This window comes from Oncorhynchus mykiss, chromosome 16 (genome assembly GCF_057628025.1).
Source record: "Oncorhynchus mykiss isolate SJ-2025 chromosome 16, ASM5762802v1, whole genome shotgun sequence".
Classification (NCBI taxonomy): domain Eukaryota; kingdom Metazoa; phylum Chordata; class Actinopteri; order Salmoniformes; family Salmonidae; genus Oncorhynchus; species Oncorhynchus mykiss.
Genome location: NC_143037.1, coordinates 78,801,761 through 78,820,603, shown reverse-complemented (window position 1 = coordinate 78,820,603; position 18,843 = coordinate 78,801,761). Strand labels below are relative to the sequence as shown.

At 46.4% G+C, this 18,843-nt stretch overlaps 1 protein-coding gene across 1 annotated transcript in view; it reads left to right on the top strand.

The window, feature by feature from the left end:
* The first annotated feature begins 293 nt into the window (after window positions 1-293).
* Window positions 294-18,843, top strand: part of LOC110516815 (synaptophysin) — a 42,222-nt gene continuing 23,672 nt past the window's right edge. The window contains exon 1 of the mRNA XM_036947802.2: window positions 294-436. Coding sequence (XP_036803697.2) covers window positions 419-436 — 18 coding nt within the window. The 5' untranslated portion in view covers window positions 294-418. The remainder of the gene's footprint in view (window positions 437-18,843) is intronic.

Here is an 18,843-nt window from a genome sequence, read left to right as displayed (position 1 = left end):
CACATAAACAATTCAGAACCATGGACAGCAGCACCCTGGTCAGGCAGTGGGGAAATTCATTATTAAACGAAAACAAATATCAGAAAGATACCAGCTTAGTAAAGGCAGAAAATAGTTTCCCAAAAACAAATGTGTATCATCTGGCTCTCCTCCACGTCTAAGAACCATAAACAAATACATTTATTTGATTATTTGTATTTATCTACAAGTCTATGTATGATCCAGTCTGATGGTCGTGGCAACTCGTGTTGTGTGTCTTTTGCTTATCACATTCCATCTTGAGCAGTTCCCGTATCCTTCTCCTTCCTCCACCGAGGACGGTCGGTTCTGACGTTCTGACGATCCCCCCCCCCCCCCCCCCCCCCCCCCCTCCCCTCCCGTTCCGCAATTCCTCATACCAACGAGCAAGGCAGCCAAGATGGACATTGTGAATCAGGTAGGGGCTCTGAACATCTAGAAAAATAACTGACATCTACTCTGTTTAAATTCCAACTGTTACACGTATGATGAATAGGCGGTGAGGGGCGTTCCTAGATCCTTATCTGGGATATTAGATTTGTCTGGTAAAACCGAGGAAAGCCCCGTTATGCTGCGCCGCGATATGTTGAATGATATACCTGACATCCATGATTACTGAGGGGATGGATGGTTATGCATGCCTGTGTTAAATCAGGGGGGAAATGTATCTTGTGATTATACCGGTTAAATTATTAGAAGACAACATATTTCCCCCTCAACAAAATATATTATGACAAATACACCCATTCGTGGTCTATGAAAGACGGTGATATGAGCTGTTTGCCCATAATATAAATGTACGCACAAATGTGGACCATATAAATTATGGAACGAAATATGTTTGTTTATCCATGGTCCAAATATGTATTGGCTCATACGGGTGAAAAAAACAACACATTTTTCCTGCAATCCTGGAATTACACGATCTTCTAATAAAGCGGCTCTGTGCAGTTGTCATTTCTGAGATTGCGTTGTAAAATGTCAGCTCAATTTCATTCCCTATATTAATAGTGATCCATGGATAGCATCACCGGGGAAGACAAGACAGAAAATAAAAGCCCATTTTACAACCTATGTGTTGTGATAATTGCGTTGTTTGCTCTATAACCTGTTAGTTCATATGTCGTGATGTAACAGTAGTCTTCTTGCGTTGTGTACAATCAGTCATCGACACGGAACTCCAACATGTAGCACCAGTCATGTAGATTTATTCTGTTAGGAACGGCACAAAATTGCACGTCATGCAATGCACGTCTCACCATCCAACTCTGCACTCACGCACGCTGCTTGTTCACTGGTAAAACTCACCCTACTTATATCAGATATACATTAGAATTGCAATTAAACAGGTAACACAAAAGTTATCGTTTATCTGTGAAGAGCCTCAGCCAGAGAAATCATAAATGTCGATAATAAAACGTTCTAGTGGCGCCCTCTTGTGGCGAAATGCGATATCGCCATAAACTGCACCAGCAACGTCTTATCTGATTCTTCAACAGCAACCACGGCGAAGTTCTGAAATGGAAATCCAGCGAAGGATGATCCGATCCAGAAGAACGGTCACGGCACCACTGTAACAGTATAACCGTCCCCTCGCCCATACCCGGGCGCGAACCAGGGACCCTCTGCACACATCAACAACAGTCACCCACGAAGCATCGTTACCCATCGCTCCACAAAAGCCGCGGCCCTTGCAGAGCAAAAGGGAACCACTACTTCAAGGTCTCAGAGCGAGTGACGTCACCGATTGAAACGCTATTTAGCGTGCACCGCTAACTAAGCTAGCCGTTTCACATCCGTTCCACTGACACCCTGATATATACTGTAGTCCTAAAGGCAGAGACAATAAGAAGACACAGTGGCAGGATAAATTCAACCACATCTTTGTTTCATCACAAAACCCCGAAGTCCTCAAAGCATATTGTATGTAACAAACAGTTACATGACCTACAGCATGGCCAAGCAACTGAATGTTTATAACATGTTCGGACTACTAAAATTCGATTAGAACGACAGAGAGTTACCACAAGTCAGAAACAGGAGCTGCCTCCATTAGTTCATCACTATTTCAACTTTTAACATGTCAACATCATCAAATTACTTATGCTTATTCTAACGCAGGGACAACTAAAAGATATCAAAAACTATTTAGCCCAATCAAGGTAAGCTAAATAGGACGTGACTGTCCATGGTTCTGATTTCTGTGTGCGTGCGTGCGTTTGTGCAAGTAGAAAAACATGTTGACCCGCCCTACTTGTAGAGAAACACCAATGACATCCTCCTCTCTTTCATGTTGACGAAACAGTCTATGACTCTGTCATACAGTACATGCTTTTATCTTTTGTTGTCCTAGGCTACCAGGCTAAAATGCTTGCTCGCTAGTTTTACTTCCTTTCAAGGGTAACGTTATCTAGATAACATTATCCTTCTACGTCTAGCTACATGTTGAACTTCCATCCTCTCAGGCCATGGGTACAACAATGTATGAATGAATGTTTGGATCAGAATCACAGTTAAAAGCATTGGGCAGTACTGAGAATTAAAGGGAAACTCCACCCAAAAACTATATTTTGGTTATTAGTCCATTGTTGTCATAGTCCCACATTTTTTTTCCCTTGTCTGCAGTCAAGTTTGCAAGATGTGTAACTTTAAGAATACAGAAATGATCCTTTTAATCATATGAAGTGGTGTTTCCATCACATGATGCATCATACTGGATGATTTCTGTATTTTGAAAGTTACATGTCTTGAAAGTTTCGGGGTGGAATTTTCTTTTAAGTAAAACCCCAAGTCCAAATTCCTATCTCCATCCGTGACTAATTTAGGGAAGGGATAATTTTCGCTAGCTAGCTAGCCACCGGCGGACAACAGCACAATGGGATGCAACAATTCAAGTTGTTTCTGTCAATGACATATTGCTCTCAATGCGATGTGATCGGAATGAAGCCAAATCCAAGCTGGCTTCCCTTGATACGTTTCTTTACTCAGTTAGCTCAATGCTGATTGGCTATTATTTTTTTATATATTTTTTTTAATCAAGGGAGGCCAAAATGCTCTCTGGCTTCCCTTGCACTCAATGCTATGGGCAGCAACAATGTCATACTCTTTTTGACCAGACGGCATCAGATAAATGGCCTTCACATACAGAGACAGAGGCGCTGTTTCGCTCACACAGATGCTTTCTCCGTGGAGGTGCTGTACATTCTGCTTCTTGCGAATTGAAGGAAAATTATTAAACACAGAGAGACGAAAGATACAAGCATACATTATTTGTGTGTGTGGGGGGGGGGACAACAACAATGAATACACGGCACTGCCCTATACATGGCTCCTATACATGGCTCCTATGCATGGCTTCTATACATGGCTCCTATACATGGCTCCTATACATGGCTCCTATGCATGGCTCCTATACATGGCTCCTATACATGGCTCCTATACATGGCTCCTATGCATGGCTCCTATACATGGCTCCTATACATGGCTCCTATACATGGCTCCTATACATGGCTCCTATACATGGCTCCTATGCATGGCTCCTATACATGGCTCCTATACATGGCTCCTATACATGGCTCCTATGCATGGCTCCTATACATGGCTCCTATACATGGCTCCTATACATGGCTCCTATGCATGGCTCCTATACATGGCTCCTATACATGGCTCCTATACATGGCTCCTATGCATGGCTCCTATGCATGGCTCCTATACATGGCTCCTATGCATGGCTCCTATACATGGCCAATAGGGAAATATAATCACACCCCAAGCCGACCCCAACAGACACTAAATGAAACAGTACATGGCAGACCATCCAGAACTGACTCTGCCAGATGCAGCAGTCTTGTAATTGCGAACACGGGGCGCTACCTAGTGACTCTCCCCTGTCTCATCACCCTGTGTGATATACGAGCAGCAGTGCCTAGTGACCCTCCCCTGTCTCATCACCCTGTGTGATATACTAGCAGCAGTGCCTAGTGACCCTCCCCTGTCTCATCACCATGTGTGTTATACTACCCCTGTCTCATCACCCTGTGTGTTATACTACCCCTGTCTCATCACCCTGTGTGTTATACTACCCCTGTCTCATCACCCTGTGTGTTATACTAGCAGCAGTACCTAGTGACCCTCGCCTGTCTCATCACCCTGTGTGTTATACTAGCAGCAGTGCCTAGTGACCCTCCCCTGTCCCATCACCCTGTGTGTTATACTAGCAGCAGTGCCTAGTGACCCTCCCCTGTCTCATCACCCTGTGTGTTATACTAGCAGCAGTACCTAGTGACCCTCCCCTGTCTCATAAAGCACCGAACACAGGCCAGGACCTCTGTTGCTCTTCAGAAGCAGAAGGAGGTAGTGGAAACAACTCAGAGGAGACGGACCCGTAGGACTTTCGGGGCGAGGGACACATTTGGACGCAAGCTCACCTTCGAGTCCCATGTGGTTTAGAGACCCGGTCTGAGACGACATATACTTTTCTAGAAACAGCACAACCGGGGTCCCCGGTGAGGCTCCCTACAATTCCCAAATGACACGCAGGGAGGGACACCTTCCAGGGATAGTTTAACAACGTCCTCCCCTGCTTCACAAGCTCCTGTAAGGATGTCCCTTGCAGAGAACTGAAAAGGAACGAGTCCTTTATCTTGCCACTTATCCTCAAACAGCCCAGTCATGGAGGGAGAACTTGCAGGCTGAATTCTAGCAAAAACATTCAGAGGTAAATCTCTAGCTATCTGATTGGCCCTCCCAGGGGCCAGGCCCATAGGAAACAAATCTCCATCATCACTTGCAAAAACCTGCCTCTGGGGACCTGGGACAACAGGGCCCTTCTAGCCACTAACCTGGACACATCTCGCAGCCTAAGCTGGTAGCTTCAGGTGTCCCTGTCAAGGCTACTGGCCATGGCCCAGTGGAGGGACCCGCTGCTATTGTCAGGGGGCTGCCATGGGCTTAGTTGTATTAGAAATGATTTTTTTTTCGGGGGGTATGGACAATGGTGCAGAGCACACTGCATTTCAATTACACAAAGCTCCTAACGGTATATCTGGCGCTCGGGAGTTTCCCCCTGCTTTTCTCGAGCCAGCTTGTGCTGGTCAGAACCGACGTTATGGCTCTTTGCGTGGCGGTAGGTGGATATCTTCTTGCCGTCATCAAGGCCAGAATAACCTTTTGAGGAAAATAAGTGTTTCCATTAGTATTGAACAGGAACATGAAGGCTATCAAATCTGTCAACTACTGTAACAACGGTGTAGTTTATGCTTTGGATGTAGGACCCCATTATTTTGTTGGGATCCCAGATAAATAGGACCCCATTATTTTGTTGGGATCCCAGATCAATAGGACCCCATTATTTTGTTGGGATCCCAGATCAATAGGACCCCATTATTTTGTTGGGATCCCAGATCAATAGGACCCCATTATTTTGTTGGGATCCCAGATCAATAGGACCCCATTATTTTGTTGGGATCCCAGATCAATAGGACCCCATTATTTTGTTGGGATCCCAGATCAATTTTATTGAGGTATACCATTACAACGTCTATATTGGTATCATTTTCACATCATATGGATATAAAAATATGTGTCGTAAAGCATATAACACCAGACTAGCCTGACATGTAGCTAGCATTTGTCAACAGGCATATAACACTAGACTAGCCTGACATGTAGCTAGCATTTGTCAACAGGCATATAACACCAGACTAGCCTGACATGTAGCTAGCATTTGTAAACAGGCATATAACACCAGACTAGCCTGACATGTAGCTAGCATTTGTCAACAGGCATATAACACCAGACTGGCCTGACATGTAGCTAGCATTTGTCAACAGGCATATAACACCAGACTGGCCTGACATGTAGCTAGCATTTGTCAACAGGCATATAACACCAGACTGGCCTGACATGTAGCTAGCATTTGTCAACAGGCATATAACACCAGACTGGCCTGACATGTAGCTAGCATTTGTCAACAGGCATATAACACCAGACTGGCCTGACACGTAGCTAGCATTTGTCAACAGGCATATAACACCAGACTAGCCTGACATGTAGCTAGCATTTGTCAACAGGCATATAACACCAGACTAGCCTGACATGTAGCTAGCATTTGTCAACAGGCATATAACACCAGACTAGCCTGACACGTAGCTAGCATTTGTAAACAGGCATTTAACACCAGACTAGCCTGACATGTAGCTAGCATTTGTCAACAGGCATATAACACCAGACTAGCCTGACACGTAGCTAGCATTTGTAAACAGGCATATAACACCAGACTAGCCTGACACGTAGCTAGCATTTGTAAACAGGCATATAACACCAGACTAGCCTGACACGTAGCTAGCATTTGTAAACAGGCATATAACACCAGACTAGCCTGACATGTAGCTAGCATTTATCAACAGGCATATAACACCAGACTGGCATGACATGTAGCTAGCATTTGTAAACAGGCATATAACACCAGACTAGCCTGACATGTAGCTAGCATTTGTCAACAGGCATATAACACCAGACTAGCCTGACACGTAGCTAGCATTTGCCAACAGGCATATAACACCAGACTAGCCTGACATGTAGCTAGCATTTGTCAACGGGCATATAACACCAGACTAGCCTGACATGTAGCTAGCATTTGTCAACAGGCATATAACACCAGACTAGCCTGACACGTAGCTAGCATTTGTCAACAGGCATATAACACCAGACTAGCCTGACATGTAGCTAGCATTTGTCAACAGGCATATAACACCAGACTGGCCTGACATGTAGCTAGCATTTGTCAACAGGCATATAACACCAGACTGGCCTGACACGTAGCTAGCATTTGTAAACAGGCATATAACACCAGACTAGCCTGACACGTAGCTAGCATTTGTCAACAGGCATATAACACCAGACTGGCCTGACATATAGCTAGCATTTGTCAACAGGCATATAACACAAGACTAGCCTGACATGTAGCTAGCATTTGTCAACTCTGGCTCCCCCTAGTGGATATGCACTACTCAAGACTACTCTTGTTTGGTAAGCTACTCTGGCTCCCCCTAGTGGATATGCACTACACAAGACTCCTCTTGTTTGGTAAGCTACTCTGGCTCCCCCTAGTGGATATACACTACACAAGGCCCCTCTTGTTTGGTAAGCTACTCTGGCTCCCCCTAGTGGATATACACTACACAAGGCCCCTCTTGTTTGGTAAGCTACTCTGGCTCCCCCTAGTGGATATACACTACTCAAGGCTCCTCTTGTTTGGTAAGCTACTCTGGCTCCCCCTAGTGGATATACACTACACAAGCCTCCTCTTGCTTGGTAAGCTACTCTCCCCCTAGTGGAAAAGGTATGCATTAGAACGCAAATATGGCCTCCATCTCCACTCTGACCCTCTGACACTCTGACACTCTGACCGGTTGCTAATATGTTGTAATGATAATAGCCATTTCATTAGTACCATGTCTTTACTGTGGATGATGATATGAGTGATTATATCATCTCAGGAAAATAATTATTATGATGGTGAATAAATCATCACAGGAAAACAATGACTACCTGTGTGTGAAAAGCGATGTGTTTTATGTAGGATATACCATGTAATCAGCCTGTAGAAACACCAGAGTCATTCAGCCTAGAAAGATATATTGTATATACATACAGAGCGTTCGGAAAGGATTCAGGCCCCTTGAGTTTTTCCACATCTTGTTACGTTACAGCCTTATTCTAAACTGGATTAAATAAAACATGTTTCTCATCAATCTACACACCCCATAATGACATCACAATACCCCATAATGACATCACAATACCCCATAATGACATCACAATACCCCATAATGACATCACAATGGCAGATCTGGAAGATTCTGGCTGACTGGCGGATCCTGGCTGAATGGCGGATCTGGAAGATTCTGGCTGACTGGCGGATCCTGGCTGAATGGCGGATCTGGAAGATTCTGGCTGACTGGCGGCTCTGGCTGCTCCATGCAGTCTGGCAGCTCTGGCTGATCCATGCAGACTGGCAGCTCTGGCTGATCCATGCAGACTGGCAGCTCTGACTGCGCTGAACAGGCAGGAGACTCCGGCAGCGCTGGAGAGGAGGAAGGCTCTGGCAGCGCTAAACAGGCGGAAGACTCCGACAGCGCTGGAGAGGAGGAAGACTCTGGCAGCGTTAAACAGGCGGGAGACTCCGACAGCGCTGGAGAGGAGGAAGGCTCTGGCAGCGCTAAACAGGCGGGAGACTCCGACAGCGCTGGAGAGGAGGAAGGCTCTGACTGCGCTAAACAGGCGGGAGACTCCGACAGCGCTGGAGAGGAGGAAGGCTCTGACTGCGCTAAACAGGCGGGAGACTCCGACAGCGCTGGAGAGGAGGAAGGCTCTGACTGCGCTAAACAGGCGGGAGACTCCGACAGCGCTGGAGAGGAGGAAGGCTCTGACTGCGCTAAACAGGCGGGAGACTCCGACAGCGCTGGAGAGGAGGAAGGCTCTGACTGCGCTAAACAGGCGGGAGACTCCGACAGCGCTGGAGAGGAGGAAGGCTCTGGCAGCGCTAAACAGGCGGGAGACTCCGACAGCGCTGGAGAGGAGGAAGGCTCTGACTGCGCTGAACAGGCGGGAGACTCCGACAGCGCTGGAGAGGAGGAAGGCTCTGACTGCGCTGAACAGGCGGGAGACTCCGACAGCGCTGGAGAGGAGGAAGGCTCTGGCAGCGCTAAACAGGCGGGAGACTCCGACAGCGCTGGAGAGGAGGAAGGCTCTGACTGCGCTGAACAGGCAGGAGACTCCGGCAGCGCTGGAGAGGAGGAAGGCTCTGGCAGCGCTAAACAGGCGGGAGACTCAGACCACGCTGGAGAGGAGGAAGGCTCTGACTGCGCTGAACAGGCGGGAGACTCCGGCAGCGCTGTAGAGGAGGAAGGCTCTGGCAGCGCTAGATAGGCAGGAGACTCCGGCAGAGCTGGAGAGGAGGAAGGCTCTGGCAGTGCTGGACAGGCGCACTGTAGGCCTGATGCGTGGTGCCGGTACTGGTGGTACTGGGCCGAGAACACGCACAGGAAGCCTGGTGCGGGGAGCTGCCACCGGAGGGCTGGTGTGTGGAGGTGGCACAGGATGGACCGGACCGTGAAGGCGTACTGGAGATCTTGAGAGCAGGGCTGGCACAGGACGTGCAAGGCTAGGGAGGTGCACAGGAGGCCTAGTGCGTGAGGCTGGCACAATCTTCACCAGCCGACTAACACGCACCTCAGGACGAGTATGGAGCGCTGACCCAGGTGCCATCAAATCCCGACACGCTCCGTCGGGCGAATTCCGTACCTAAAGCACCAACACAGCAACTCCCTCATAACTCTCTCCTCCAATTTCCCCATTAACTCCTTCACAGTCTCTGCTTCGCTCACCTCCAACACCAGCTCTGGTTCTGAGCTCCTCCTTGGCTCCTCACGATAAACAGGGGGAGTTGGCTCAGGTCTGAACCCTGACTCTGCCACACTCTCCCTGAGCCCCCCCCCAATACATTTTTGGGGCTGACTCTCGGGCTTCCTTCCGCGCCGCCGTGCTTGTTTCTCCAACTCCATTCTCCTATACCCCTCCTCGCACTGCTCCAGCGAATCCCAGGCGGGCTCCGGCACTCTCCCTGGGTCGACCGCCCACCTGTCTATTTCCTCCCAAGTCGTATACTCCAGACTTTGTAGCTCCTGCTGCTGCTGCCTGTCACCACGCCGCTTGGTCGTGTTGTGGTGGGTGATTCTGTTCACGGTTTTCTTTAGGTGAAAGATGGGTCTGTTGATAGGATGATGGTTCTATTATGATGATGGGTCTGTTGATATGATGATGAGTCTGTTGATAGGATGATGGGTCTGTTGATAGGATGATGGGTCTGTTCATATGAGGATGATGGGTCTGTTGATAGGATGATGGGTCTGTTGATATGATGATGGGTCTGTTGATATGAGGACGATGGGTCTGTTGACAGGGTGATGTGTCTGTTGATATGATGATGGGTCTGTTGATATGATGATGGGTCTGTTGATAGGATGATGGGTCTGTTGATACGATGATGGGTCTGTTGATAGGATGATGGTTCTGTTATGATGATGGGTCTGTTGATATGATGATGAGTCTGTTGATAGGGTGATGGGTCTGTTGATAGGATGATGGTTCTGTTGATATGATGATGGGTCTGTTGATATGATGATGAGTCTGTTGATAGGGTGATGGGTCTGTTGATAGGATGATGGTTCTGTTGATATGATGATGGGTCTGTTGATATGATGATGAGTCTGTTGATAGGGTGATGGGTCTGTTGATAGGATGATGGGTCTGTTGATATGAGGATGATGGGTCTGTTGATAGGATGATGGGTCTGTTGATAGGGTGATGGGTCTGTTGATAGGGTGATGGGTCTGTTGATATGAGAATGGGTCTGTTGATAGGATGATAGGTCTGTTGGTAGGATTATGGGCCTGTTGATAGGATGATGGGTCTGTTGATAGGAGGATGATGGGTCTGTTGATAGGATGATGGGTCTGTTGATAGGATGATGGGTCTGTTGATAGGATGATGGGTCTGTTGATAGGAAGATGATGGAGCTGTTGATAGGATGATGGGTCTGTTGATAGGATGATGGGTCTGTTGATAGGGTGATGGGTCTGTTGATAGGATGATGGGTCTGTTGATAGGATGAAGGGTCTGTTGATAGGATGATGGGTATGTTGATAGGGTGATGGGTCTGTTGATATGATGATGGGTCTGTTGATAGGATGATGGGTCTGTTGATATGAGGATGATGGGTCTGTTGATAGGATGATGGGTCTGTTGATAGGATGATGGGCCTGTTGATAGGATGATGGGTCTGTTGATAGGATGATGGGTCTGTTGATAGGGTGATGGGTCTGTTGATATGCGGATGATGGGTCTGTTGATAGGATGATGGGTCTGTTGATAGGGTGATGGGTCTGTTGATAGGATGATGGGTCTCTTGATAGGGTGATGGGTCTGTTGATAGGGTGATGGGTCTGTTGATGGGAAGATGATGGAGCTGTTGATAGGATGATGGGTCTGTTGATAGGATGAAGGGTATGTTGATAGGATGATGGGTATGTTGATAGGATGATGGGTCTGTTGATATGAGGATGATGGGTCTGTTGATAGGATGATGGGTCTGTTGATAGGATGATGGGTCTGTTGATATGAGGATGATGGGTCTGTTGATAGGATGATGGGTCTGTTGATAGGATGATGGGCCTGTTGATAGGATGATGGGTCTGTTGATAGGGTGATGGGTCTGTTGATAGGATGATGGGTCTGTTGATATGAGGATGATGGGTCTGTTGATAGGATGATGGGTCTGTTGATAGGGTGATGGGTCTGTTGATAGGATGATGGGTCTGTTGATAGGGTGATGGGTCTGTTGATATGAGGATGATGGGTCTGTTGATATGATGATGGGTCTGTTGATATGAGGATGATTGGTCTGTTGATAGGATGATGGGTCTGTTGATAGGATGATGGGTCCGTTGATAGGATGATGGGTCTGTTGATATGAGGATGGGTCTGTTGATAGGATGATGGGTCTGTTGATAGGGTGATGGGTCTGTTGATAGGATGATGGGTCTGTTGATATGAGGGTGATGGGTCTGTTGATATGATGATGGGTCTGTTGATATGAGGATGATGGGTCTGTTGATAGGATGATGGGTCTGTTGATAGGATGATGGGTCCGTTGATAGGATGATGGGTCTGTTGATATGAGGATGGGTCTGTTGATAGGATGATGGGTCTGTTGATAGGGTGATGGGTCTGTTGATAGGATGATGGGTCTGTTGATATGAGGATGATGGGTCTGTTGATATGAGGATAATGGGTCTGTTGATATAAGAATGATGGGTCTGTTGATATGAGGATGATGGGTCTGTTGATATAAGAATGATGGGTCTGTTGATATGAGGATGATGGGTCTGTTGATAGGATGATGGGTCTGTTGATATGATGATGGGTCTGTTGATATGAGGACGATGGGTCTGTTGATAGGATGATGTGTCTGTTGATATGATGATAGGTCTGTTGGTAGGATTATGGGCCTGTTGATAGGATGATGGGTCTGTTGATAGGAGGATGATGGGTCTGTTGATAGGATGATGGGCCTGTTGATAGGATGATGGGTCTGTTGATATGAGAATGATGGGTCTGTTGATATGAGGATGATGGGTCTGTTGATAGGATGATGGGTCTGTTGATAGGGTGATGGGTCTGTTGATAGGGTGATGGGTCTGTTGATATGAGAATGGGTCTGTTGATAGGATGATAGGTCTGTTGGTAGGATTATGGGCCTGTTGATAGGATGATGGGTCTGTTGATAGGAGGATGATGGGTCTGTTGATAGGATGATGGGCCTGTTGATAGGATGATGGGTCTGTTGATAGGATGATGGGTCTGTTGATAGGATGATGGGTCTGTTGATAGGATGATGGGTCTGTTGATAGGATGGCGGGTCTGTTGATAGGGTGATGGGTCTGTTGATAGGAAGATGATGGAGCTGTTGATAGGATGATGGGTCTGTTGATAGGATGATGGGTCTGTTGATAGGGTGATGGGTCTGTTGATAGGATGATGGGTCTGTTGATAGGATGAAGGGTCTGTTGATAGGATGATGGGTATGTTGATAGGGTGATGGGTCTGTTGATATGATGATGGGTCTGTTGATAGGATGATGGGTCTGTTGATATGAGGATGATGGGTCTGTTGATAGGATGATGGGTCTGTTGATAGGATGATGGGCCTGTTGATAGGATGATGGGTCTGTTGATAGGATGATGGGTCTGTTGATAGGGTGATGGGTCTGTTGATATGCGGATGATGGGTCTGTTGATAGGATGATGGGTCTGTTGATAGGGTGATGGGTCTGTTGATAGGATGATGGGTCTCTTGATAGGGTGATGGGTCTGTTGATAGGGTGATGGGTCTGTTGATGGGAAGATGATGGAGCTGTTGATAGGATGATGGGTCTGTTGATAGGATGAAGGGTATGTTGATAGGATGATGGGTATGTTGATAGGGTGATGGGTCTGTTGATATGATGATGGGTCTGTTGATAGGATGATGGGTCTGTTGATATGAGGATGATGGGTCTGTTGATAGGATGATGGGTCTGTTGATAGGATGATGGGCCTGTTGATAGGATGATGGGTCTGTTGATAGGGTGATGGGTCTGTTGATAGGATGATGGGTCTGTTGATGGGAAGATGATGGAGCTGTTGATAGGATGATGGGTCTGTTGATAGGATGAAGGGTATGTTGATAGGATGATGGGTATGTTGATAGGATGATGGGTCTGTTGATATGAGGATGATGGGTCTGTTGATAGGATGATGGGTCTGTTGATAGGATGATGGGTCTGTTGATATGAGGATGATGGGTCTGTTGATAGGATGATGGGTCTGTTGATAGGATGATGGGCCTGTTGATAGCATGATGGGTCTGTTGATAGGGTGATGGGTCTGTTGATAGGATGATGGGTCTGTTGATATGAGGATGATGGGTCTGTTGATAGGATGATGGGTCTGTTGATAGGGTGATGGGTCTGTTGATAGGATGATGGGTCTGTTGATAGGGTGATGGGTCTGTTGATATGAGGATGATGGGTCTGTTGATATGATGATGGGTCTGTTGATATGAGGATGATTGGTCTGTTGATAGGATGATGGGTCTGTTGATAGGATGATGGGTCCGTTGATAGGATGATGGGTCTGTTGATATGAGGATGGGTCTGTTGATAGGATGATGGGTCTGTTGATAGGGTGATGGGTCTGTTGATAGGATGATGGGTCTGTTGATATGAGGGTGATGGGTCTGTTGATATGATGATGGGTCTGTTGATATGAGGATGATGGGTCTGTTGATAGGATGATGGGTCTGTTGATAGGATGATGGGTCCGTTGATAGGATGATGGGTCTGTTGATATGAGGATGGGTCTGTTGATAGGATGATGGGTCTGTTGATAGGGTGATGGGTCTGTTGATAGGATGATGGGTCTGTTGATATGAGGATGATGGGTCTGTTGATATGAGGATAATGGGTCTGTTGATATAAGAATGATGGGTCTGTTGATATGAGGATGATGGGTCTGTTGATATGAGAATGATGGGTCTGTTGATATGAGGATGATGGGTCTGTTGATAGGATGATGGGTCTGTTGATATGATGATGGGTCTGTTGATATGAGGACGATGGGTCTGTTGATAGGATGATGTGTCTGTTGATATGATGATGATGGGTCTGTTGATAGGATGATGGGTCTGTTGATAGGGTGATGGGTCTGTTGATAGGTTGATGGGTCTGTTGATATGAGAATGGGTCTGTTGATAGGATGATAGGTCTGTTGGTAGGATTATGGGCCTGTTGATAGGATGATGGGTCTGTTGATAGGAGGATGATGGGTCTGTTGATAGGATGATGGGCCTGTTGATAGGATGATGGGTCTGTTGATAGGATGATGGGTCTGTTGATAGGATGATGGGTCTGTTGATAGGATGATGGGTCTGTTGATAGGATGGCGGGTCTGTTGATAGGGTGATGGGTCTGTTGATAGGAAGATGATGGAGCTGTTGATAGGATGATGGGTCTGTTGATAGGGTGATGGGTCTGTTGATAGGGTGATGGGTCTGTTGATAGGATGATGGGTCTGTTGATAGGATGAAGGGTCTGTTGATAGGATGATGGGTATGTTGATAGGGTGATGGGTCTGTTGATATGATGATGGGTCTGTTGATAGGATGATGGGTCTGTTGATATGAGGATGATGGGTCTGTTGATAGGTTGATGGGTCTGTTGATAGGATGATGGGCCTGTTGATAGGATGATGGGTCTGTTGATAGGGTGATGGGTCTGTTGATAGGATGATGGGTCTGTTGATGGGAAGATGATGGAGCTGTTGATAGGATGATGGGTCTGTTGATAGGATGAAGGGTATGTTGATAGGATGATGGGTATGTTGATAGGGTGATGGGTCTGTTGATATGATGATGGGTCTGTTGATAGGATGATGGGTCTGTTGATATGAGGATGATGGGTCTGTTGATAGGATGATGGGTCTGTTGATAGGATGATGGGTCTGTTGATAGGATGATGGGTCTGTTGATAGGGTGATGGGTCTGTTGATAGGATGATGGGTCTGTTGATGGGAAGATGATGGAGCTGTTGATAGGATGATGGGTCTGTTGATAGGATGAAGGGTATGTTGATAGGATGATGGGTATGTTGATAGGATGATGGGTCTGTTGATATGAGGATGATGGGTCTGTTGATAGGATGATGGGTCTGTTGATAGGATGATGGGTCTGTTGATATGAGGATGATGGGTCTGTTGATAGGATGATGGGTCTGTTGATAGGATGATGGGCCTGTTGATAGGATGATGGGTCTGTTGATAGGGTGATGGGTCTGTTGATAGGATGATGGGTCTGTTGATATGAGGATGATGGGTCTGTTGATAGGATGATGGGTCTGTTGATAGGGTGATGGGTCTGTTGATAGGATGATGGGTCTGTTGATAGTGTGATGGGTCTGTTGATATGAGGATGATGGGTCTGTTGATATGATGATGGGTCTGTTGATATGAGGATGATTGGTCTGTTGATAGGATGATGGGTCTGTTGATAGGATGATGGGTCCGTTGATAGGATGATGGGTCTGTTGATATGAGGATGGGTCTGTTGATAGGATGATGTGTCTGTTGATAGGGTGATGGGTCTGTTGATAGGATGATGGGTCTGTTGATATGAGGGTGATGGGTCTGTTGATATGATGATGGGTCTGTTGATATGAGGATGATGGGTCTGTTGATAGGATGATGGGTCTGTTGATAGGATGATGGGTCCGTTGATAGGATGATGGGTCTGTTGATATGAGGATGGGTCTGTTGATAGGATGATGGGTCTGTTGATAGGGTGATGGGTCTGTTGATAGGATGATGGGTCTGTTGATATGAGGATGATGGGTCTGTTGATATGAGGATAATGGGTCTGTTGATATAAGAATGATGGGTCTGTTGATATGAGGATGATGGGTCTGTTGATATGAGAATGATGGGTCTGTTGATATGAGGATGATGGGTCTGTTGATAGGATGATGGGTCTGTTGATATGATGATGGGTCTGTTGATATGAGGACGATGGGTCTGTTGATAGGATGATGTGTCTGTTGATATGATGATGATGGGTCTGTTGATAGGATGATGGGTCTGTTGATAGGGTGATGGGTCTGTTGATAGGGTGATGGGTCTGTTGATATGAGAATGGGTCTGTTGATAGGATGATAGGTCTGTTGGTAGGATTATGGGCCTGTTGATAGGATGATGGGTCTGTTGATAGGAGGATGATGGGTCTGTTGATAGGATGATGGGCCTGTTGATAGGATGATGGGTCTGTTGATAGGATGATGGGTCTGTTGATAGGATGATGGGTCTGTTGATAGGATGATGGGTCTGTTGATAGGATGGCGGGTCTGTTGATAGGGTGATGGGTCTGTTGATAGGAAGATGATGGAGCTGTTGATAGGATGATGGGTCTGTTGATAGGATGATGGGTCTGTTGATAGGGTGATGGGTCTGTTGATAGGATGATGGGTCTGTTGATAGGATGAAGGGTCTGTTGATAGGATGATGGGTATGTTGATAGGGTGATGGGTCTGTTGATATGATGATGGGTCTGTTGATAGGATGATGGGTCTGTTGATATGAGGATGATGGGTCTGTTGATAGGATGATGGGTCTGTTGATAGGATGATGGGCCTGTTGATAGGATGATGGGTCTGTTGATAGGATGATGGGTCTGTTGATAGGGTGATGGGTCTGTTGATATGCGGATGATGGGTCTGTTGATAGGATGATGGGTCTGTTGATAGGGTGATGGGTCTGTTGATAGGATGATGGGTCTCTTGATAGGGTGATGGGTCTGTTGATAGGGTGATGGGTCTGTTGATGGGAAGATGATGGAGCTGTTGATAGGATGATGGGTCTGTTGATAGGATGAAGGGTATGTTGATAGGATGATGGGTATGTTGATAGGGTGATGGGTCTGTTGATATGATGATGGGTCTGTTGATAGGATGATGGGTCTGTTGATATGAGGATGATGGGTCTGTTGATAGGATGATGGGTCTGTTGATAGGATGATGGGCCTGTTGATAGGATGATGGGTCTGTTGATAGGGTGATGGGTCTGTTGATAGGATGATGGGTCTGTTGATATGAGGATGATGGGTCTGTTGATAGGATGATGGGTCTGTTGATAGGGTGATGGGTCTGTTGATAGGATGATGGGTCTGTTGATAGGGTGATGGGTCTGTTAATATGAGGATGATGGGTCTGTTGATATGAGGATGATTGGTCTGTTGATAGGATGATGGGTCTGTTGATAGGATGATGGGTCCGTTGATAGGATGATGGGTCTGTTGATATGAGGATGGGTCTGTTGATAGGATGATGGGTCTGTTGATAGGGTGATGGGTCTGTTGATAGGATGATGGGTCTGTTGATATGAGGGTGATGGGTCTGTTGATATGATGATGGGTCTGTTGATATGAGGATGATGGGTCTGTTGATAGGATGATGGGTCTGTTGATAGGATGATGGGTCCGTTGATAGGATGATGGGTCTGTTGATATGAGGATGGGTCTGTTGATAGGATGATGGGTCTGTTGATAGGGTGATGGGTCTGTTGATAGGATGATGGGTCTGTTGATATGAGGATGATGGGTCTGTTGATATGAGGATAATGGGTCTGTTGATATAAGAATGATGGGTCTGTTGATATGAGGATGATGGGTCTGTTGATATGAGAATGATGGGTCTGTTGATATGAGGAGGATGGGTCTGTTGATAGGATGATGGGTCTGTTGATATGATGATGGGTCTGTTGATATGAGGACGATGGGTCTGTTGATAGGATGATGTGTCTGTTGATATGATGATGGGTCTGTTGATATGAGGACGATGGGTCTGTTGATAGGATGATGTGTCTGTTGATATGATGATGGGTCTGTTGATATGAGGATGATGGGTCTGTTGATATGAATGGGTCTGTTGATATGATGATGAGTCTGTTGATAGGGTGATGGGTCTGTTGATAGGATGATGGGTCTGTTGATATGAGGATGATGGGTCTGATGATGGGTCTGTTGATAGGGTGATGGGTCTGTTGATAGGGTGATGGGTCTGTTGATATGATAATGGGTCTGTTGGTAGGATTATGGGCCTGTTGATAGGATGATGGTCTGTTGATATGAGGATGATGGGTCTGTTGATAGGATGATGGAGCTGTTGATAGGATGATGGGCCTGTTGATAGGATGATGGGTCTGTTGATAGGATGATGGGTCTGTTGATAGGATGATGGGTCTGTTGATATGAGGATGATGGGTCTGTTGATAGGATGATGGGTCTGTTGATAGGGTGATGGGTCTGTTGATAGGATGATGGGTCTGTTGATATGAGGATGATGGGTCTGTTGATAGGATGATGGGCCTGTTGATAGGATGATGGGTCTGTTGATAGGATGATGGGTCTGTTGATAGGATGATGGGTCTGTTGATATGAGGATGATGGGTCTGTTGATAGGATGATGGGTCTGTTGATAGGGTGATGGGTCTGTTGATAGGATGATGGGTCTGTTGATATGAGGATGATGGGTCTGTTGATAGGATGATGGGTCTGTTGATAGGGTGATGGGTCTGTTGATATGAGAATGGGTCTGTTGATAGGATGATGGGTCTGTTGGTAGGATTATGGGCCTGTTGATAGGATGATGGGTCTGTTGATAGGATGATGGGTCTTTTGATA